This window comes from Cygnus atratus, chromosome 2 (genome assembly GCF_013377495.2).
Source record: "Cygnus atratus isolate AKBS03 ecotype Queensland, Australia chromosome 2, CAtr_DNAZoo_HiC_assembly, whole genome shotgun sequence".
In the NCBI taxonomy this organism is placed as follows: domain Eukaryota; kingdom Metazoa; phylum Chordata; class Aves; order Anseriformes; family Anatidae; genus Cygnus; species Cygnus atratus.
Window position 1 is genome coordinate 128,123,389 of NC_066363.1, and position 24,740 is coordinate 128,148,128.

At 36.6% G+C, this 24,740-nt stretch overlaps 1 protein-coding gene across 1 annotated transcript; it reads left to right on the forward strand.

Moving 5' to 3' along the window:
* The first annotated feature begins 229 nt into the window (after positions 1-229).
* HNF4G (hepatocyte nuclear factor 4 gamma) lies at positions 230-22,591 on the forward strand. The gene is made up of 10 exons (XM_035563079.1): positions 230-347; positions 3,363-3,531; positions 5,546-5,640; positions 9,310-9,416; positions 12,750-12,905; positions 15,184-15,271; positions 17,362-17,514; positions 17,639-17,875; positions 21,960-22,082; positions 22,473-22,591. Exons 1-10 carry the CDS (start codon positions 230-232, stop codon positions 22,589-22,591), a joined length of 1,365 nt encoding a protein of 454 aa, XP_035418972.1.
* The last annotated feature ends 2,149 nt before the right edge of the window (positions 22,592-24,740 follow it).

A 24,740-nucleotide genomic window follows, 5' to 3' on the forward strand; every position in this document is an offset into this window, starting at 1 on the left:
CCTGATAAGGTTATTCCATAAAGCATTCCAAGATTATCAGAAGGGTTGCACTGTATCATAAAAGAAAAAAAAAATGCAGACAGAATATAGCATGCAGAAGCAGTTTTCCAGCTCCTCCCATTGCAGCACGCAAGAGACACGGTTATAGTTAACTTTGGATTATCAATCACTGTGAAACAGAATGGAAAGGTTGTACATTTGAGCAGCTTTTTCACTGTTTTTGCACTCAATGATGAGGCTCTCGGACCCAATATTAGACATGGAAATGGCAAACTACAGTGAAGTTTTAGATCCAACGTATACTGCACTGGAGTTCGAAACTATGCAGATTCTGTATAATGGCAATGGTGAGTTCTGTTTCATGATGCAAAATCAAGCCAGTTAGCAGAAAAAGTTAAGTTTAGTAATGTTATAGGGTGTTAGCTAAATGTTGTATTAATGGAGCTTTTGGGAGTTGTTTTCAAACTACAGATCTGCTGTTTTACACTTCATCGCTAACTCTAAGTTAATAATATTATAATTCTTTAACATTAAGGAAAATAAAAGGGAGGTTATATGTAATAAACTAACTGAACTGTACTGTCATCAGTCAGTTAATCAAAGGAAGAAAATGGTGTATTCAGCAGTTGTTTTATTTATTGTAGGACAAATGAATAACTAGTATTGACGATTTGGACATGAAAGTATATTTTGTATATAACATTCATAAGGACAGGACAAAATTATCCAGAGGCTTGTGAAAAACAAACAAACAAACAAAAAAAAAACACCCTACTGCTTCTTGATGCCTAATTTCTAATTATTGGACTAATATTTTACTTATTTAAATGTTAATCTAGATAGGTGTATATGTGAATGATAATGATTATTTTAAATTATGTTGGCTTTCTACAGGGTACAGTTTAGCTGAGAAAACCTATTGGCATTTGGTTAATGTAGCATTTTACTTCAGGTGGAATTTTTTAATGCAATATTTTTTTTAGAAATTGAACCAGTCAGTTATGCTTGAAATAGGAAGCACACCATTTAATTCTGCCATCTTTTAGCACTGACCAGGAAAATAGGAAATTTCAGACTATTAAAGTGAAGAAAAGTGTCAGGTGAATTAAACTCAACTAAACTAAAATGACTTTCCAAATCTTCTAATGTATTTCAAAATTTGTTTTAGCTGTATAATAAAGCATAATTCATAGATATAGTATATATATTATAGTGTATATAATATACATGAAATATAATATGTATTAAAGGGCAGAACAAATATTTAGTGATTTACAGGAAATATTCAGCACCTGCATTTCCTACATATATAAATTTCTGCCATAGAGAGCCCAAGTTAATTTTTGTTGTTGAGCTTGAAGTTTTATTTGAATTTCTGGTATTACTTTACAGCCAGCTTAGTAAACAGAAAAGTAGATTTGGTTATTGATTTAGGAAGAAAAACAGACCTTCACTGCCAAAATGATTTTGAAGCTATCAACAATGATTATGTAACTTTTAGATGATTTATCTGATTTTTCTTTCAATATGGGTAATTTCATTGGTCATTTGTGTTTTGCTGAATTGCACCCTTCAGATCTGTTAATGTTACATAGAATGGGAAAGCAGATTAGGGAGGTTATGCTGTGTTGCATTATGTGTTGGTGATACAGTTAGTTAAATTATTCACTGTAAATGATAAGTTTGACAGTTATTAGTTATTAAATGTAGTCCTTTTCTGTTTAGCATTTGCTTTGAACTTAGCTTATGTGCTTTATGATAGAATTTATCAAAAAGGTTGACTTTGAGCTACAGTGCTAGTCTGGAACAGAATGTCTCTTCTGAACTTTCATACGTGTATTTTTGAAATTTAATTAATTAGAACTATTCAGAGAAAGTTAACTGTCCACATTCAGACAGATTATGCAGTTCTATTGAAATCAGCGAACTTTACAAAATCAGGTCAATTTCACAGATATTTTGTTTCAGAATAATAACAAGGAAAACAAGTATCTCCATCTCTCTCTTTATATATATGTGTATATGTCTATATGTGTATATATATGCACATATACATGCACACACAAAGAGATACAACTTATATTGTTTTGAAATATTTAAAGTTAAATATTGTATTTTTATTCTGTATAAACATATACATATAGTATATGTACTATATATACTATATATATATATTATAACTCGCAAAAAAAGCTTTTATATTTCTCCAGCTAAATTATTCTGTAAACCATTTTAAAAATAATTTTCCAGTCATAACAAACCCAATTTTAAAATAAGTTCTTCACATAACTGAATTATTTACTTTTTTATTTTTTTTATGAGCATTTTATAATCTGATTCTTATCAACCATATATCTGTAAAGCAGGAAAAGTTGGTGCTGCTTCTCTCTTTGTCTAAAGAATTCTATTTAAATTTTAAGATCCTTGGGACACAAGCAAAATTATATTATACGTTTGCATAATACATTTCAGATGGATCCACTACGACATGACTAATGATATTTATCAATATCAATAGTTTTACTTTTCAACCTGTCCATTCTTCATGATCTGATGTACTTGAGTTTTTAATGCAGGCTTGAATATCTAAGTATTGTGAAACTCTTTCCTCTCTGACTGAATAACTAAAAATGTTTAAGACATACTGCAAACAGTTTTCCTTTCATAAGACTAGAAACATACTCAGAAAACATGTCTGTTAATCCTTGTGACTCAAAAGAGAATAAATATGCCTATTCTGATTTAAGGTAAATTTCTTCATTATTGTTTACCACATTCAGTGACTAAATGTTAATCATACGTAGATAATCTCTCATGCAACTATAAAGTCTACACAAGTCTTCCTTTGGGTAATTTGTTCAAGGAAGTAAAACCAAGTCATCTTAGCATGCATTTTATCATTTATTATGCACAAACTTTTTTTTTTTTAAATGTAATTTATGCAATTGTTTCTTTATATTATAGGAGCTGGCAATAACTTGTGACTATGAGAAGTGGTATATGATATCTTCGTCAGCTAAGTAGGCAACGCTGATCAGTGTCAAAGTTACTCATCATGTTAGAATATATATGTAATTATACATACAAAGTTACACTTTAATTGTTAACCCCTTTCAATTGGATAGAGTTTGGAATAAAATTATTTCTGTTGTGAGCTTCATAAATTCTGCTAACCTGACTCTATCAATTTGGAAGTGTTCATCAGAATGACAACCAGATATATATACTGTGGTAAATAAATAGTAAGTGTCAATTAAAAGAGAAAAGACCCGAAAACCCCACAATTTAGGTATAAATTTGTCATGGGGTCGTTGTTGAAAGTCTTGTCCATAACTACATATGTTGTTCTTGCCTCTCCTCAGATAGTTCAGGTGAAGCTCTCAACATGAATGCTGTTGACAGTGGAGTCAGCAGTCTCTGTGCAATATGTGGAGACCGAGCAACCGGAAAACATTATGGTGCTTCCAGTTGTGATGGATGCAAGGGATTCTTCAGACGAAGTATACGGAAAAATCATGTTTATACATGCAGGTATTTAAAAAGTTCCTCTAAATGCACCAAATTAATGAATGTACCAAAAATTACTTCAGACTTTTTCAGAATTTTCAGAACTATTTAGGAGTATTTCAGCTTTATCTGAAGGAATTCTAAACAACATTTTAATGGAGTATGTAAGTGATGATATGTTCTCAAAATTTGGAAAAAAAAACCCTTCCACTCAAGACTACTGAATTGGACTATCTATAAATGGCTTCTCTGAGGTGAAATTTCTGTAACACCATACATGCTTGTAAAAACAACATGTTAAATGAATGTTTAATTTCTCATAAGGGAGTCAGATTCATTGATATATATACATTTTATTATTATTATTTTTTTACCTGTAGGACTTGTAAACAAAATGATAAAAAGAAAGGTTACTAGGGAATTTAATGACCATCAAGGTAGCACTTTTTGAAAGTCCTACCTTAATTATCAAAGCCAGGCAGATTTTTCTGATATTAGCTTTTTTTTTTTTTTTTTTTTTTTGCTATGAATTATATTCTTGTCACTACTAGAAAAAAAATGTCATTGTATTACTAAAGAGCTGTCTTACTTTTTATGGTTATAAAAGGCATCACAGAATCACAGAATGGTTAAGGTTGCAAGGTTGACCTCTGGATGACCTCTGGAGGTCATCTGGTCCAACCCCCCAGGGCCACCTAGAGCAGGTTGACCAGAACCATGTCCAGAAAGGGATCTCCTGAAAATAAAGAAAAAATAAAAATAAAAATTATTTTATTGTCTTTTCACTAGCAATATGGAAAGTGTGATTCTTAACTGTTTTTTAATTTTTCCTTTTAAAATTGTTCCTTATGAAGGCAGTTTCTGAACAGAAAGTCTAAGATTTATGAGTCTTCTGAAGACAGTTCAAGCACATCTACATATCTTTCGACTTTGGTGACACACCGCTCTTTTTAGTGACCATTCCCCTCTCTACTCCCCTCTCCCCTGTCAGTATGAATCGCGATCTCCTAATTTTTGGATGCTTAGCTGCCCAAATTGTCATATTGCAGGTATATGTACCATATCTGAGGAATTTCTCTGTGCATGCACAAGTCTGTAATATGCCAGTTTTAAGTCATGCACAGAATATGTGGAGTCCTCTGTGAGTTTAGACAGATCAGTAAAAGAAAACTTATTTATAGCCTCGTTGCTGGAAATGTTTGCTCCGCTCTTCTTTGAACACTGAGCATTCTTATAAGGAAGTATCTGCCTTATAGGTAGATCATGCTGATATGTCATAGAAATGCTTCCAAAGTGGTGTGACAAGAGCTGATATAACTGACTCCAAGTGGAGCTCTGGAAAACATATATATATATTTATCTAACACATGCACAGCAAAAAGGCAAAAACAAATGGAGAGGAGGGGATGCCTCATATCCATTCTCTGTAAGTACATCTATCTGTAACGGTGAATGAGAAAGCTAGGTAAGCTTTCTTGTAGTGTCATGCTCTGCGTTACCTCATGTCTTTATTTTATTGTGGTATTCAGTTTTTTTTCCTCACACTTCCTGTTTAAGTTGTCATCTGTAATGACACAGCAAGTACCTTGTTCATTGGTATCTCCTGGAAAAAGTAAACTTTGCCAGCCAAAGGTACTGGTTTTGCAGGTATGGGCTCCTCCATGCTTGTAACAGCTGACATTTTCATCAATTGTCCCATCTTTTTCCTATTAGTAGGTTTTCTATCCTTCCCCCCCCCCCCCGCCCCCATATAGGCAGTTGCTGGCATATTTTACAAGTAAACTGAGGTGTAATTGATGCACATAACTCCAAATTTTTTTACACTTGTCCATTCCAATACACACTTTATACACACACACACACACATACAAAATAAGGAGGTATGAAAGGCCTCTCAAGACTGGCTAATGGGAAAAAAATACATATAAAAAAGTGGTTATAGACATTATTCTGTCAGGACAGATTATTTAGTTTTCATAATCAAGGTGGTGCTTTGTTAATGCTTTGTATATTTACCCTTTTTTTTTGTCTCTGATAGATTCAATCGACAATGCGTTGTTGACAAGGACAAAAGGAATCAATGCAGATATTGCCGTTTAAAAAAGTGTTTTCGAGCAGGAATGAAAAAAGAAGGTAATATAGTCATTTATTATTTGATATACCAAGAGAAATAATCTGAATGTGTTTTAAAATTTAATCAAAATTAAAAAAAATAATAACAGCAGAATAATTCAATAGAAAAGTCTGCTCTAGTGCCTGAATGACGGAGAATTGCTTTTATACTGAGGTGACATATGCATCATCTAATTTTCAGGTGGGTAAGAAGTTTTAACACTTTGGGCATTAGAAAACATCATAGGTTTAAAGTGAATCTGAAACTGTTTAATCCATGAATCTTGGCACCAAAATTTATTAATTTCTAAGCATTGAGACGTATGCCTGGGAAAGTTCAAAGCATGAGATTTTAGTTCAAATTTTTATTTTTTTACCAAATTTGAATAATAAAATCCGCATCTAGGTTTTCTACCTTACTGAAGTTACAGTGCCAATTTACTTGTTTTTCACTTAATTTTAGATGTTTGAAACATTTAAATGAGAGGAAGCTTTGTTAGGATGGGAGAAAAAGTACTGATGAGATTAATAGCAGTAACTGTCAGTGGAGTGTCCATAATCAGAAAGACTTCTAACCTCACTGGGGTTCTCATTTGTGTATATGGGCAGATTGTTATTTAGGCATCTCCATGGCAGAAGAAACATGGGTATCCCAGTGATCTTCTTGTGGAAGTGGAAGGATTTGATCACTACGAACCAATAGCGAAAGAAAGGCAGTAAGAATATCAGAGAATTCTTGTACCAGGTTGTTGGGCCTGTTGCTTCACTACCGGTTATAATGTAGAGGCAAAAGGCATCCTAATCTGGTTCAAATAAGCAGTTAAAATGGTTCTTTCATCACAAAATTTATGTTTGCTGTGATACTCTTTGCAACCTGTTTTATTTGTAACATGGTATGTCTACCTGAAGGCCAGTCCGCAAGGTGAGCACATGGCTCTCTTGTACTGTAAGTAGTCTATATTAGCTTTAGTCTAGACATAGCTTTCCTAATATGAGGGAATTATTTTTTTTATTATTATTATATATATATATTTTTTGTGTGTGTGTGTATTTCTACCATAGTATTTCTTTGCTAGTGATCAAGTTGTGGCAGGAGATAAAAAGCATTTTTTCCTTGCAACTGCATGGGAGTATTCTAAATAGAGTAGCGCTGAGAATGTATGAAATGGGTTTGCTAATTTCTGTGGAGCATGGTTTAATCTTCTGAAATTTTAATTAATAAAATCAGTAACATGTTGGGTATATATTATCAATCTAAAAAAAAGAAAATGGGAGACTTTCAAGTCCATAGCAGCTGTAAAACTTCTGCAAAAAGCAGAACTTTACAGACATTCAAAAACTGGAATTAAAGAACAGTTTACCTCAGAAGGGACATCTGTAAGTCCAGGCCCCCATTTAAAGCAGGGCTAACTTCTAGCTTGCATCAGGTTACTAAGGACCCTGTCTGGCTAGGTTTAGACAGTCCCCGGTAGTGGAGATTTCTCAGGCTCTCTCAGCAACTTCTTCCAGTGCTTGACCACCCACATTATGAAGATTTTCTTCCTAATATCTAACTGGAATGTATTATATTGCAATTAGTGTAGTGCCCATCACCTCTTGTCTTTTCACTGTGCATCTGAGAAGAATCTCTCTACAGAAATTAGACCCCCACCTCCACCTCCACCTCCACCTTGGTCCTCTGCCATATAAACAAAGACACCTCTCCCTGCTTCACCTTGGATGGCCTGTGGGTTACATTACCATAGCCCTCCACTGGGCACCTCCCAGTTTTCCAATGTCTCCCATATACTGGTGAGCCCAGTGCATGGTTTGCGGATGCCACCACAAGGCATGCTGCTGACTTATGTTTATCAACTGAAAAGATATATCCTATTCAAAACTTTTAATCTCATTTACACTGTTCTGCCTCCTCTGATCCCACTACCTATAGAACTTTAATTTTTCCTTGTGTCCAAGCCACATTTATTCATGGCCTCCTGGTACTAAAGTAATTGAAAAGACTAAACTGTAAATTTCACTACTCATATTCTGTTTTAGACCTCTGTACACCTTCAGGTTAAATCTTATATTGTAACTGTAATATAGTTTATATGATGTATTCTCAGCTTGTTTTCAGCAAATCTCTCTTTCAGTGTGAAAGTGAAAAAGGGCTTCAGCGGGTAGAGGCTATACAAGCCCTCTTTGAGCAAATATTCCCACTTATGCAGATGGAGTCTGAACAAAGGTTTTAGGAAGACAGACAATCCAGTCTGTCAGAAATTATACGTACACAAGAGCAAATAGAATCATTTGCCTATGATTGTCAAAGTGCTCTGCTAGTGACTTTCACTAGTGATTGTCAGAATAACGTACTATTTTTCTAATACCAATCATTGCTGACCTTATTTTAACTATGTAGCACTTAAGCTGCTGAGATCCAAAGTGAATGTTTATTCTCCATTCTTGTAAAAAATGTTATTTTTGTTTGTTTGTTTCACGTCTGCACAAACATTTAGCACTTTGTGTTTATCACTGCACAACATTTCTTATTGTGACCTTAATAAAAGGCCCATCATTGAATGTCCTTGGCAAAAAGTTACTACACCTCAGGAATAAACTGTGTGCATTGTTCAGATAAACCCCGAAAACTATTCAGTGTATGGAATTTTTATTTATGTATTTTCTTTTTTATTGAAGCCTTTGGTACTACTCCTAAATTCTGTAATGCAGATTGTTTCCCACAAAACAGCAAACATATCTTTGGAAATAAAGCTACTGCTCTTAAAAGATGATGAGATCCCTTGTGCAATGAAAAGATTCTGTTCAATGAAAAGATGTGTTCAGCATAATTCTTTTTTGTTGTTGTTGTTTTTCTTCTTTTTTTTTTTTCCTTCTTGGCCTAATCTTGGACATGGTCTGGGTTTTAGAAAAATCTGATTGATAGTTTTATTTTCTCTTCTTCCTTGAATTCAAAAGTAAGCCTTATTGCTTCATGAGCCTTCCATGTACTAATTAAGGATTTCTTATCCAAAGTCCTTTTAACTGGCTTTTTTAGGCACCCCATGAGACAGAACTTACTTTCCTGGAACTTTTTTCTTGCTTTTTTAATGTATTATATATATATTTGTACTTAGTTGATGCTCTGTAAACTGGCTAGGAATTCGTTTTCACTGAGGGACATGAGATTTAAGCCCTCAAATTACAGTACTAGAGGATTTAGTTAGCCATTCATTCTGTTTCAGGGTTTTTCACAGAAAACCAAGAGTAGGGCTTTCAGACTTCCTCTCACTCAGACATTTTGTCAGTGGTGGTGCCTATTGACCTATTCAGCAGTCCAGAGATGTCAATTTCTACCATTGTCATAAAGCCTCATTTACTGAAGTGGGTAAAATAACAAAATGACAGAATATGTTCAAGTTCAAAGGAAGAAATATATATATATATTTAACTTTAATAATGACAGTCACAAAAATGCTAATAATTCAGTATCTAGGTGCAATTAGTTATATTTAGTTTTACAGACAAACATCATTATATGGATAAGGACCATGAACAGGTGTTGTCATCTTTCCTCACTACACAGAACTAAAAGCAGAAAGTATTTTTTGAATGTCATATCTTTTGATTCTTATGCTTATCTAGTAAACCTCTGAAATGATATTGTGTGGTAATGTCTACAAGTTAATAAATGAGACAATTATTTTCTTCCAGCTGTACAAAATGAACGGGACAGAATAAGTACAAGAAGAAACAATTTTGATGGCTGCAACATTCCATCTATTAGCACACTGTCACAAGCTGAGACACTCTCCCGTCAGGTATTGAGATCTACCATAAAATTATTTCCTGACTTTAAGAACGTTTATGCAATAGTTACATGCTTTCAGTTTCTCATTGTGTTAAATGAAGATTATTTTTTCTCCTACTTGCAAAATGCACCCAGCTTCAACTTACCAATGAAAGAATCAGCAATAGAATACCTTCTTAAAGCAAAGTCAATAAAAAAATTCTACTTTGTCCAGGACAATATGTCCTAGGCGCCTTTCTTAATAAAGCTTTATGGTTCTCACTGCTTTTAAATCAGTTTCTGTCTCAGGCAGCTTGTGGCATCTATCTATCCTTGAGACTGGCTTTCTCATGAAACATTAGGGAAAATTTGTCCAAAGCCATTACATTTCAAAGGAGTGTGGACACTCATTTCCTTAGGTTCTTTTGAAAATCCCATTTTTAATATCCTTAGACATTATAAATACGGCAAACAGAAGTGTTCCAACTGTAGTCTATTCACATCTCGCTTTTAAATTTTCTTTGTCTCATCTGAACTTAATTTTCCTTTTTTTTTTTTTTTTTTTTTCATGTTCAATCAATTACTGACTGGAACAGTCTCCAGTCCTTTTCTGCAACTCAGATAAATCATGGTCATTGATTCTGCATTCTTGCACCTCTTACTAACTTAGAATTTAACTGCCACCTTTATGATTTCATGCTGAATGATTTATACATCCCGAAATGTTTTGTAATCTCATCCTTTATCAGCGTCTCTCTTAGGGTGAAACTGTCTTTAAAGAATTGATGCAGGAATTACTGGGTGATAGGCTTTGGCACATATTGCATGTCTTGGCAGACTAGATGAACGTAATGTACCTTCGTACATTTCATAGTATACAGTATGAAAAATATATCTATTTTTACCTCCTTAGTAATTCTTTGAACTTGCTTATGGTGCTTTGTGTGTGTGTTACTCCCTTAATCATTTCCAGCCAACGCCTGCAGTTCAGCAATAAGAGCTGTCTTAAACAGAATCATGTCCTCAGTCTTTTCTGCCACAAACTTCTTTTCAGCTGTTAGATTCTTGTCCCAAAACATCACCTTGTGCATACATATGAATGTATTATACTTATTTGGTATGTTGTAGTAGAAGAGAATTTCTCCCAATAAGCCAAGCACATATGAAGATATATATGAAAGTCACCTCAAAGACCAAGAGGTGACATTAACATGATGGAAAAGTGAAATCCTTCAAGTCCTTTTTTTTTTTTCTTTTTTTTTTCTTTTTTTTTTTTTCTTTTTTCTCCTCAATCAAACGGGTCTGTAAGATGAGTTCAGTCCTGAGAAGAGACTTGGAAATTGTGGTAGTGTCACAAATAATTGGCTAAGTCCTTCAGCTTTGAAAATGAGGAAGAAGATAGCATTCTTCCATTTTTTAATTTTCATATTAAAATGGAGAAAATAAATTGCCTTGTCCCCTAATACCCCTCACGAGGGCAAATTGTCCAAGTAAAATTTTTTTCTCACAGGTACAGGAGAAGCTTTCTGGCTCATGTAATTGCGAAAGGGACATGGTAGATTCTCATATCAGTAAAGATATGAGTCACTGATGCTTCTCAGGATGATAGGGATATAGTGTTATATTGTCATGTTCATCAAGTTGATGACTCCCATGTTGAACCCCAGAAATGAAGGGCAGGTCAAAGCAATGAAGAAATAGAAAAAGGAAAGTTCACAGCTTCATGTCCTTGTAAAGAGATGCAAACCTAGGAGTTCATTATGAATCCCCAACAGAAGTTCACGAAGTAATTTCAGCACACAGCCCATATTTTTTCCTAGAAGGTATAATTTATAAAGTTGCATCACTTTGATTAAAAGATATCAAAGGATGGAGATTGTATCAGGTTCATGGGTCGATAAGTCTAATGATTTAAACTGCCTGTTCTTGTCCCTCTTTGTTGGTCCTTCCCACCAACTGGTTGGTGGATAGTAATGTCTTTTTCTTGTAGATCAGAGAGTATCCTGCTATCAAAACTTTTTTTTTCTGTGTAGGTATTTTTGAATCATGATCAAGACTCCTCTTACTTTTCTGGAAAAAAAAATGAAATATGTTGAATTTCTTTATTCTCTTACTGTACTGTGGGTTTTCTAGATTGAATGACACTGGTAGTTCTTACCTGAATGATATTCAGTGTTTTCAACTTTGTTTTTGTAGAACAGATGCCAGAAATGGACTCATGATTACAGCAGGGATTTCACAAATGGTCTGCCTACAAAGAGACAATGTCTCTAATGTTTTTCCTACATGATAGCCTTTGAATTATGTCTGAGGATTTTTTCACCTGCCTGGCTGCTGTATTCCCCTGAGAAGTAATGTTCAGACGGTTAACTGCCATTACTGTCTAAGCTGTTTTCAAGGTTTTGGGCTACTGAATTATGTAGGAAGTGCTGGGCTTTAGTTCAGAAGTGCAACTCCCTTTGACCACCCAAGTAAAATGGGATTTTACCATGGATCCCAATGGGGGATTTAACATGGATCTGCAAATGAGGGGAATATGGTAGGAGTCAACCTAAATAGCATCCAGCATCCTGAAATTTGTAGCTGTATAAAAAATCAAGCAATCTTTTCTCATCTTGGGACTGGGGTGGGAGCAGCAGCTATAACCAAATCACCGGATTTCCTGAGGATGCTTTCTTAAGTAAAATGGAAGGTGAAACTCAGATTCATAGGTCTCATACAGTATTCCCTTCCCCTCCCCTCCCCTCCCCTCCCCTCCCCTCTCCTCTCCTCTCCTCTCCTCTCCTCTCCTCTCCTCTCCTCTCCTCTCCTCTCCTCTCCTCTCCTCTCCTCTCCTCTCCTCTCCTCTCCTCTCCTCTCCTCTCCTCTCCTCTCCTCTCCTCTCCTCTCCTCTCCTCTCCTCTCCTCCCTCTTTATCTCTCTTTTTCTTTGCCCTTAATGTTATTGTCTCTATGAGCTCTTTCATTTTTCTAAAATGAGGTAAGTGATAACCATTTTAGAGGAAAAAAAGAAGCAACAACAACAAAACAAAACAAAGCAACAACAACAAAAAAAAGCAAAACAAAACTCTCCCATCTATAGACAAAGAAAAGAAAGCTTTAGTATCTTTAAAAATGATGCTTTGGAATAAGACGATATTGTATCATGATATGAATAGTGTAATTTTAAATATACTTTAATATACACTGCTAATAATGAGAAAAATTATAATTTATTGTTGGCAGTTATTGGTCTACATAGTCAAGGAATGTCTCAAGAGTATGTGATAACTGCTGTCTTTTTTTTAAAATATGCTGTTAACCTGTCATATAAATGCAATTATATGAAATTCAACATTATTATTTTTTTCTTTCAATATGTCCAGATCTCAGTCTCCAGTCCTGGTGCAAGCACTGACATAAATGCTAAGAAAATTGCTGGTATTAGTGATGTCTGTGAATCTATGAAGCAACAACTTTTGGTCCTGGTGGAATGGGCTAAATATATTCCAGGCTTCTGTGAATTACCATTGGATGACCAGGTACAAGAGGAGACCAAAGAGAGAACTTTAATTACTGTTGTGTCATTTCTGTGATATTTAGATTTTATGAGTAAACAGTAATTTTTTTTTCTGATCAAATAGAGTTGGGTATTAGATCCACCTCTCCCACCCACCCCCCCCCCTTTTATTTTTTAAGTTTTATAACATTACCACCACAAAAATAGAGGAAATTTATATGACTTCAGCCTTTTAAAAGAAGAAATCAAGTCTTCAGCAAACCAATACATCCTTCAGTATTTTGTGCTTTCTGCATTGTTTTGCAAGGAGATACCAAGCTGAATGTAAAAATGAAAAAAAATAATCTTGTAAAAAAAGAACTTTTTTTTCTGATCTTGCAAAGTGTTTTGTGTCCATCTTTCATTATAATATGGTTTAAGTCATCCTGCTATTTAATGAAGCAGGTTTTCCTTACAAAAAAAATAAGTCATCAGAATCTTGAGTAATTGCCAAACACGTATTGATGTCATTCTATAGCAAGTAATCTTTCGTATGATATAATGTACTCAAATTATATTGTATATAACAAGGGTGTGGGGAAAAAATCATTAAACCTTGATGGGTTCTTCAGGGTTTTTATGTGACAGACGTCTGACCTATCATCACATCTGTAATACACAATCTGTAATGTAATGTTTAGTGGTTTTCAGAGTTAACCATGCTGGCACACTTAGAACAAGCGTCTTCATGTTGCAGTAGGTGGTCCTGTCACTGGCCGCCAGGGTAGAAGGTTAATTCATGGCTCAGGATCTCCTGATTCCAGTCCACTGACATTTAATTCACCTTGAAAATGCCTCTGGGAAGTGGCATTGAGAAGGTCTTCTTTTTGCCTCTTCAGTTTTTCAGTTTTTAATAAAGTCCCATGAAGAGGGTTAGATCATCCTTGGGTTTGAAACTCAAACTGAGCTCATTTGCTGGTATACTCTTTCTCAGGTATATGGAGTTGTTTCAGGCGACAGAAGATTCCCTCCAAAGTAGGATCTTGATGCTTTAGTAAACACACATAATATGTGTGCACATACTCAAAGTACTGAAATAAGTTAAAAATCTGTTCATGTAAAAGAGGGAGAAAAATAATGTTAGATCTTTAAATACAATGGTTCCATAAGGGCAACAAAATCAAGCAATAAATATTGCTGCTTTTAACTTGTTTAGATGGCATGAAAGAATATGGTATGAAAGGATCAGGGATCATTAAAAAGTTACTGGCTTTCTTAAAAAGAAAAAAATATATTGCTTGGAAAGATAAGAGATAACTTAAGGCTGAAAACACCCTTGCGCTACTCAAAGAGTACGTCTGGGAAATATTCCTGAACTTTAAGTACGTTAGAAAAACAATGACAAAGGTATTGGGAGTTAAAACGAATGTCACATTTTCATTTGTGATAACCTCTTTCTATCAGGCATTGTGCATTTATTTATCAAGTAAACCATCTAGTTTGGGACAAATGATTCCTGATCTTGGAGTCAAACCATGGAGCATGTCAATGTGGATAAGTTAACTCTACTGAGAATCTGACGAGTCTTAACACATTGAGTATTCCTAGGTGCTGTGTTCCTTTATGTCACCCATAAAGTATTAAGTTGGGTTCATAAGAAAACAATTGCTTGCAAAGACAGAAATTCTGTGAGGAAATGGAGGTCAGTGCTTCAAGCAGACATTAAAAAGGAGAGTAAATAGGTGACAAAGAGTAAACTAATGATCACATTTTGAATTGCCTTCCTGGTATGAATCAGGTTTCTTTGTTGATGACTGTAGCAGATATTTTAGCATATCTGGCTGTGTTGGGGAAAAAAGCTCTTTTAAGTACAACATAAATTTTTGGTTCAACGTGACAAAAATGAAAGAGCAATACCGCAGAATTTACCACCATCGTTCATTTCAACCCACTGGAGTCTTTAGTACCAACTTACAATTCCAGAGTAAAATTTGATAATGAAATAAACACTCAGAAATAAATGCACGTACAGTATTTATTGAGAAGTATTCTGCAGAGCTGTAAGTTTAAAATCTAGACCAACCATTAGAAGTGACAAAGTATAACAATTTAATTATAGTGCATTATTAATTCAGTGCTACAAAATGGAAGTTTTTTTCAATTAGTTTACATTGTACCTTGGAATCTTAACAGTACCTATAGCTGAATGTACCTGTGGTAATATGCATCCTCATTTCTTTTCCCCTGTTTAGAAGTTTTGCTTTATTTTCTAATGAATCTGCTGTGGTTTTCTTTTTTCTTTTTTCTTTTTTTTTTTTAAGGTTGCCCTGTTAAGAGCACATGCTGGGGAACACCTGTTGCTTGGAGCAGCAAAACGGTCTATGGGGTATAAGGACATTTTACTTTTAGGTAAATATTGATTTTATTTCAATTAATAATGATGATGTTATAGTACACTAGCAACCATATAATCACATGAGTGGGACAACTGTTCTGGCACAATTAAAGCTATACATTCTGTGAATGCTAAACAGCTATTAAAGACATAATGTCACATGCCCTGTTTCAGCAAAAGCAGGACATTTTTTGTGTGAATTAACATCAATAAAAATCAGATATGAGAAACAATTCAGAGAGTTCCTAGCAAATTGTTTCCTTATATTAGCAATCTTCCTGGCATCTTTGTTCCATTAAAAATAAGCAAAACAAACAAACAAACAAAACAAAACAACACAACAACAAAAACACATAAGAAACCATTTAAGAGAGGAGCCTCTTAAAGAGAGGAGTCATTTCAGTTTTCATGAAAACTGTTTATCTGGTACTTCCCTGAGAGCTCTTTAGACAGAGATCTTACAGGCTAGAAAAGTGAATGGCCTGTTCCCTGCAACTATCTTTCCCAAGAGGTCTTTCACTGCTGCCTTGACAGTCGTCACATTTTCATCATGTAAAGAGCAATCCTTTTGTCCCCTGTCATGTGAGAGACAGGTACATCCATGACATGCTGAGGAGTGTCGCATGTGTAACAAATCATGAGACAAACTTATTGTTGGTCACTGTAAATGACACCTTTTCTGAGTTATATAAAGAGACCATGGCTAAAGGGACATTGTCACATGGTGGAAGCATGTCTTCCATTCATTCACACAACAGAGAAGCACAGTCATATGATGAGATGTGTGCCTGTGTGCATAATGACCTGGATTATGACATGTTAGCATTGTCTGACACAGTACTCTGCCAGTCTCAAGTGCACCCTGCCAAAATGGTCTCACTGAATACATGCAGTGCTTTGGCTGTTTTGTGAGAAGGTGTGTACGTCTTATTGGAATGTTGATGTGTGTCAAGACTATGAAGAATAAGGACTCATCAGTGTTGTGGTACAAGAAAGTTTTCTGCTACTTGCTCTCTTTGAGACTGCCTTTTCATTGCTCTAAATCAGCTTGCATTTACTTTCACACATACCATAACATTAAAGCAACAGAAAGATATTAGTGGAGATTGCTCTGGAGATATTATTGGCACCAGTGATATTTTCAAATTAGAAACTATACAAATGACTTCCTTGATGTAGCTTCTTTCTCTAGCTGCAGTTTTACTGACAAAATTAATGAAATAAAAATGAGATATTTACAGTTTTATTAGGATTAATAAGTAATAAGGACAAATAATGAGAAAATAAGCAGAAAATTATAGTCAGCATCACCAGAATCAGCATATATACAAAAAGAAGAAACAATTTGAGGCTCTAAGGCTTATTTCCGATGCCTAGAAGTAGATGCCTATATAGTTTATGAGTCATTTTGGCATGGATCTCTTGTGATATAATCATCAGCTTTTCTTTCAAAAACTGCTTTGTGGCTGCTGGAAGTTCTGTGGTTTTCCCACTGTTCTCATTACTTATGTTAGATGATTTCTGTACAGAAGTTGAAAGAAGATATCAAAATGGTCACTTACCCAATATCAAAATTTAAAATGATAAGAGCAGAGAAAATTGGTTCTTTACTGAAAATTTTCTGATGCTTCTACATTTTATTAGGAATAACAGGAGCACCTGTTGGATAAAGAAGCATTCCTGGTGCCTTCTCTGAAAGAAGTTTTCTTTGTCCATGGACAAATCCTGATCATTCAGCTTGGGATATGTTATTGTAATGGAGGAGGAAGAATTTTTAGATTGATTTACATTATATTTATCTTTTGTATAAAGGCCTACTTCCTCCATGTTCATGTATTCAAATTTCCACCTTAGTCCTGTAGACTAAACCGTAACTACACATGTTGGCATATTCATCCACACAGTTTATTTACTAGGTGAGAGCTGTAATTTAACAGTTTTGTATGATATAATGGAGAGCTATTGAATAAAAAAACAAACAAAAAACAAACAAAAAACAATTTGATTAAGCAAAATGAAGTATACTTTTGAAAATGTTCTTCATTTATTATGTTACATCTAAATCTTTGTATCAATCAACATGTTGGTATTCTTTCTCTCCAAGGTAACAATTACATAATCCATCGCAACAGTACAGAAGTAGAGATCAGTCGAGTGGCAAATCGGATTCTAGATGAACTAGTTCGACCCTTCCAGGAAATTCAAATAGATGACAATGAGTATGCTTGCTTGAAAGCAATTGTGTTTTTTGACCCAGGTACATCTTTGAAAATATTTCAGAATTATTGCCAATTATTAATTTTGTTCAGATTATATTGAAACCAATCTTTGTTCATGTAGCAAGTGCTCATGTTTTGTTTTGTTTTGTTTTGTTTTTTCAGATGCAAAGGGCTTGAGTAATCCAGTAAAGATTAAGAACATGCGGTTCCAAGTCCAAATAAGTTTAGAGGATTATATCAATGACCGTCAATATGACTCCCGAGGAAGATTTGGAGAACTTCTGCTCCTACTGCCTACACTCCAGAGCATCACTTGGCAAATGATTGAGCAAATACAGTTGGTTAAACTATTTGGAATGGTTAAAATTGACAGTTTGCTTCAGGAAATGTTACTGGGAGGTAAGATAACAACATCTCAAATTTACCATGTTTTGTTCCGTTGAACTCAGCATACAGGGATGTTGAGGGAATCATGATGTAAGCGAGCACTGTGACTACTGCCACAATGACTGAGCTTTGGGTCATATAATTGTTGGCTAAAGACTTGGCCGCTCATGTTGTTCCCTCAGTCCTACAACCTGATTTTACTGTGTTTTTCTCAGTCATTGCTCGATATCTAAACATAGAATTCACAGAATCACAGAATCACAGAATATTTGAGGTTGGAAGGGACTTCTGGAGATCATCTAGTCCAACATCCCAGTCTCAAGCAGGGTGCCCTAGAGCACGTTACACAGAATCATGTCCAGGAGGGTTTTGAATATCTCCTGGAAAGGTATCACCTATCCCCCTCAACCTCTCTGGGCAGCGTGTTCTACTGCTCACTCATCCTCACTGTGAAGACATGTTTCCTCATATTCAGATGGAACATCCTGTGATTCAGTTTGTGCCCGTTGCTTCTCATTCTATCATTGGGCACCACCAAAAAGAGACTGGCCCCATCATCTTGACACCCTCTCTTAAGATATTTATATAGATTGATAAAATCCCCTCTCTGCCTTCTATTCTCCAAGCTAAATAGGCCCAGCTTCCTCAGCCTTTCCTCATAAGAACGATGCTCCAGTCCCCTAATCATATTTGTAGCTCTCTGCTGGACTCTCTCCAGGAGCTCCATAACCCTCTTGTACTGGGGAGCTCAGAACTGGATACAGTACTCCAGATGTGGCTTCACCAGGGCTGAGTAGAATGAGAAGATTACTTCTCTCAACCTGCTGGCAACTCTTCCTAATGCACCCCAGGATACCATTGGCCTTCTCGTCCAAAAGAGCACACCGCTGGCTCATGGTTAGCTTGTCTGCCAGGACTCCTGGGCTCTTCTCTGCAGAGCTGCTTTCCAGCAGATCAGACCCCAGCTTGTACTGGTGTCTGGAGTTGTCCTTCCCCAGGTGCCAGACTTTGCACTTTCCCTTGCTGAACTTCATGAGGTTCTTGTCAGTCCACCTCTCCAGTGTGTCCAGGTCTCTCTGAATGGCAGCACAGCCCTCTGGTGAGTCAGCCACTCCTCCCAGTTTTGTATCACCAGCAAACATGCTGAGGATACACTCACTCTATCCATTCATCCGCATCATTGATAAATAAGTTGAACAAGAGTGGATGCAGTACTGACTCCTGTGAGACACCATTAGCTACAGGTCTCCAACTAGACTCAGCGCCACTGATCACAACCCTCTGAGCTCTGCCATCCATCCATGTTCTCAGTCCTCCACAATGTCTCCTCATCTGTCCCATGTTTCCTGAGCTTGCCTATGAGGATGTTGTGGGAGATAGTACCGAAAGCCTTGCTGAAGTCAAGGTAGACAACATCCACTGCTCTCGCCTCATCTACCCAACCAGTCATTCTGTCATAGAAGTCTATCAGGTAAGTTATGCATGATTTCCCCTTGGTGAATCCATGCTGACTACTCCTGATCACCTTCTTTTCCTCCACCTACTTAGAGATGACATCCAGGATGAACTGTTCCATCACCTTTGCAGGGATGGAGCTGAGGCTGACTGGCCTGTAGTTTTGTGGGTCCTCCTTCTTGCCCTTTTTGAAGACTGGGGTGACATGGGCTTTCTTTCAGTCCTCAAGCACCTCCCCTGTTCTCCATGACTTTTCAAAGATGATGGAGAGTGGCTTAGCAATAACATCCACCAGCACCCTCAGCACTTGTGGATGCATCCCAACCGGGCCCATGGATTTGTGGGTATAAGGTTAATTTAAATGATCTTTAACCTGATCCTCTTCAACCAATGGAAAGTCATTCTTTCTCTAGACTTTTTCTTTGTCTCCAGGGCCTGGGATTCCTGAGGGCTGGCTTTAGCAGTAAAGTCTGAAGCAAAGAAAGCATTCAGTAATTCTTCCTTCTCTGTATCCTTTGTCACAAGGACATCCACCCCATTCAGCAGCAGACCCACATTTTCCCTAGTCTTCCTCTCTGATGTATTTGAAGAAGCCCTTCATGTTGTCCTTGACATCCCTTGCCAGATTTAATTCCACATGGATCCTAGCCTTCTTTGTTGCATCCCTGCATATTCTGACAACATTCCGGTGTTTCTCCCATGTGGCTTACTGCTTTTTCCACATTCCATGTACTTCATTCTTCTGTTTGAGTTCTTCCAGGGGCTCCTTGCTTATCCATGCAGGTCTCTTACCCCCTTTGTTTGACTTCTTACTTATAGAGATGCACCAATCTTAAGGCTGGAGGAAGTGATGCTTGAATAAAAAACATCTCTCTTGGACACCCCCTCCCCACCCCCGCCCCTTCATTTCTGGGGCCCTAATCCATGGGATTCCTCCAAGTAGGCCCCTGAAGAGGCCAAAGTTTGCTCTTCTGAAGTCCAGCGTTGAAATCCTACTTAATTCCCTGCTTCCTCCATGCAGGATCCTGAACTCGACTATCTCACGGTCACTGCAGCCAAGTCTGCTGCCAACTTTTACTTCTCCAACCAGTCCTTTGTTTGTTAGTACAAGGTCCAGCAGCACACCTCTCCTCGCTGTCTCATCTACCCTCCAATTGTATAAAAAAGTTGTTGTCAGTGCTTTGCAGGAACCTCCTGGACTGTTTGTGCCTAACTGTGTTGTCTTTCCAGCAGATGTCAGGGTGGTTGAAGTCCCCCATGAGAACCAGGGCCTGCAATTATGAGGCTACTTCCAGCTGTCTGTGGAAGGCCTCATCAACTTCCTGTTTAGGTGGCCTGTAGTAAACACCCGCAACAGTTTCACTCACATTAGACTGCCCTTTTATCCTTACCCATAAGCTCTTGACTCGTTCATCATCCACCCTGAGGTAGATGCACCATACATTCCAGTTGCTGTCTTACATAAAGAGCAAATCTACCAACTTCCACCACTTAACCTTCCTGGCCTGTCTTTCTTAAAAAACATGTAGCCATCCATGACAATATTCCAGTCATGTGAGCTATCCCAACATATTTCTGTAATTGCAATGAGATCAAAGCCCTGCAACCACACACAGATCTCTAATTCTTCCTGTTTATTCCCTATGCTATGTGCATTGGTGCACAGGCACTTTAAAGAGGTATCCAAACATGCCAATAACCCGTGAGAGGTGCAGGAGAACCCCCCATAGTTATATCTTGTAGACACCTTGACTACATGCATTTGCTGGAGGTATGTCGACTTGAGCCTTATTTTGTTGTCTGGGTTGCCTCTGTAACTCTCCCCTCTCCTCCCCCTTCCTAGTATAAACCCCTCTTCACTTCTGTCTAGCCTGCAAACAAAGATGCTCTCCTCTCCTCTGGCAGATGAATCTCATTATCTCTTAGCAGACCAGGTTTGTCAAGGTGAATCTCATGGTCTAAGTAGCCAAGTCCCTGTCTGTGACACCAGCCCTGTTACCATTTGTTGATTTGCCAGATTTGACTGGCCCTTTCAAACCTCTTTCCTTTGACTGCAAAGATTGATTAAAAACTACCTGCTTTTGAGTCCCTTACTGTGACTCCCAGGGCTCTGTAATCTTTCTTGATACTCCTTCAACTGCTTCTATCACTGCTATCACTGGTGCCCACATGAAAAAAAAAACAGTGGATAATAGTCAGTGGACTGAACTAGGCTTGGTAGTCTCCTGATGACTTAATTTCCCTGATACAAATGCCCAGTAAGCATCACACCTCTCTAAAGAGTGCTTCAGGTCAGCTAATAGGTGCTTTTGCACCTCTCAGAAGAGAGGTGCCTACCACTATCACCTGTTGCCTTTACTTAGTTGCGCTGGTTGTTATACTGGGAGCAGATTCCTTATGTAGATTGCAGAACCCTTACAAATATTTCAATAAATCCACTGTTACTGCAGTCAAAACAGTGCAAATAAACGTAGTGCTTAATGTGGTTCAAGTCTGGTTAAATTGTTTAATGAATACCCAGAAGAAATTATTCAAATTGCCAATCAAAATATTTGCTCTACAGAAATGTAATTATTGCAGTATAAATTGCTGGCAACAACATGCTCTTTTGAATTGCTATGTGCTCATGTTATTTTTGCAGGTACTTCTAATGATGCCAGTCATCTGCATCATCCAGTACATCCTCACTTAGCCCAAGATCCATTAACTGGCCAAACTATCCTCATAAGTTCAATGTCTGCTCCTGTACATGCAGAACAGATTTGTAAGTAATTGCAAGTTAGCCTTCTAACATAACATCTCAAAGTTACAGTTTAAAATATTAATTAAAATGGTGACCTGTCAGTGCTCATAGGGTTATTTCATTATCATTCTTATATTAAAGTAATTGTACATTAAAAACAGGTATTTATAAACAATGTTAAATAAGATACTTTGACTTGAATTTAATCTAATTTTAACAATTCAGCACCATTCTGATATATCATCGGTTTCACATGAACAATCTTTAATAAGCTGAGAAATTGTGATAATGTCCTATTTACAGAGCATGCCAAATGTAGAAGAACATCCATTTGGGGCAGTAGTATATATATACGTATGCGGAATAGGCCAGAATTTAAAAATACACAATTCTTTCTGAATTCTTTTCCAGCAACTCCAGAAACTCCATTACCTTCCCCTCCTCAAGGCTCTGGACAAGAATACAAAATGTCTACAAACCAGGCTTCAGTAATTGCACAGCAGTCTATTTTGAAACAAAAAACATTGTGATAATGTTTCTCTCTTTGTCTTGCTCTTCATACCTTCCTTCTTTATCCCAGTCTTTCCCTTCTTCCTCCCTCCCTCCTTTCCTTCTTTCTTCCTTTTTATGCACTAAATAAATTGGTAGGACACTTGCACATTAAAAATCTCAGGATGATAAAGGAGATTATTTCCTCAGCAGCCACTACTGTGGGTGTTTCTTAAAACCCTTCATGATTTGGAAAGTAATACTTCCTCTTCTAACTGACATGTGCAGCTGTAACTGTGGCTACTGCAGTCTGAAAAATATGTATAAAGGTTGATACTATTTTCTGATCTTTTAACTGCACAGATTCTTTTTTTTTCCTGTTGTAGTTGTTGTCTTAATATTATTGTTTTAGATGTGTATATAATTATTTTTTTTCATTGTGACTGAACTGGTTAGCGCTCGTTTAGCTGTGAATTGTAGACATGAAAAAAACGGGTTAATCAAACCAAAGCCAAGATTCCATAAATAATAAAGCAGTAGGCTATCCAACAAAGCACATGTATTAAATATAAAGGAGAAAATACTGAATGGATAGAAATATCCAACCCCCCTCCCCCTGTTTTTTTAAATATCCTGATTTGAAAGAAGCATCTCTTTCAAGTAAAATTTCCACAAAAGAGTTGAATTTTCCCTGCTTACCTATTTGTATGAATCAGAGAATCTGCCACATACAAAGATGTTTGGGGACTTTTAAAAATCTGCAAACACAGTAATGTCTATATTACTCAACTAGACAGTGCCTAGGCATGGGTGCAGATGCCAGAATGCTAGCATTTATATTGCTAAAATGTTAGAAGGGGGCCCGGAATGTTTTGTTGTCAGGACTAACTATTGCTCTCCCAAACAGTTTCTGGGCACACTTTGGGAATTAGGCCAGTCTAGGAACACTTTTCACTAGGCACTTTGAATATGGCCAGCTTTCTTTACAGAGTATAACTGTAGGAACGTGGCCAGACCACGCCACTTGACCTCAGGGCTGGAGTATATAGACTTTGTACTGTTTAATTTAATAGTGTAAATGTAGCCATTGTGTTTATTTACCTAACTGGCTGGTGAATGTGTATTTCAGCAATCACTCTAAACTTTACCTACAGAATAGTTGTAGTTATGTAGTAGCTCTCTGTCTAGAGAGAGATGGCTTACTAACCCAAGCAACAGACATGCCTGAGTTCACCTTCAAGTATTCCTGGTTTGAGCCATGGTATTTCAAGCCATGAAAATAGCCAGCACACAAAATACTTGCTCTGTGGATTTCAAACTCTTAGAGTCTTCAAAAGCTTGGGACGAATTGACTTACTGTGAAGAGCCCCCTTTGCCATCTCCTTCTCCCTTTACAATTCGGAAGGATCTAGCATTGACTAAAGTTTTATGTCTGGAGTCTATATTAACCCATCTGGATATGGATGCGCTGTTGATTTGCACAAAGGACACCTTGTGCCACATCTCTCAGTAACAATTTGTGAAAACGATCCGTTATGATATACAAAGTGATTATGCTGTTCATACAGTACTGATGTCATAAGAAAATTGCCACTTCGCACATTTTATTTATTCCAGACAGCAATGCTTTTCCTTTAGTACTTCAGACTTTTTATTCCCAGAAGCTATATAGGAGAGAAACAGAAAAGAGAGAATAAAATTTTGCAGTTTGCTGAATTATTACAAAAAGAAAACACAGTCAAGTCAGAAATTCTTCAAGGTGTGATGTTGATCATCCTGAACCAGACACCTGTCTTAATCACAACATCCAAAGATGACATAAAGGCATTAAATCTCCGGCTTTTAAAGTTACTTAAACAAACGGATATTATTCTTCAGGCACTATTTTGCAAGCAGGAAATAAATACACAGTAAATGCTGAGCTGAGCTAACTATTCAAAAGGTTTTTAATGAGAATACATTTACCACCAGGTAGATGCTGGTTTTCCTTATGTTATTTTGAAGTAGTTGCATTTGTACTTAAGTCTGCACACAGTAGCTCTTAAAGTTTACCTTCCTTTATAGAGTGTGCTTTTCTTTTTGCTGGTTGCTCTTTATTTTTTCTCAATTCATTGCTTTTTTTGCAAGACCCTTTTAGTATGAGTTTTTATGACAGAAAAAAGTACCAAAGTTTTCCCATCAACTTTAGAG

What these genes read in the sequence shown, in the direction of transcription:
- HNF4G (XM_035563079.1), top strand. Translation starts at nt 230, where the DNA reads ATGATGAGGCTCTCGGACCCAATATTAGACATGGAAATGGCAAACTAC. An exon ending in AGCAGGAATGAAAAAAGAAG is followed by an intron (nt 5,641 to 9,309) that starts GTAATATAGTCA and finishes ATTTTCTTCCAG; the next exon opens with CTGTACAAAATGAACGGGAC. An exon ending in TGTACATGCAGAACAGATTT is followed by an intron (nt 22,083 to 22,472) that starts GTAAGTAATTGC and finishes ATTCTTTTCCAG; the next exon opens with CAACTCCAGAAACTCCATTA.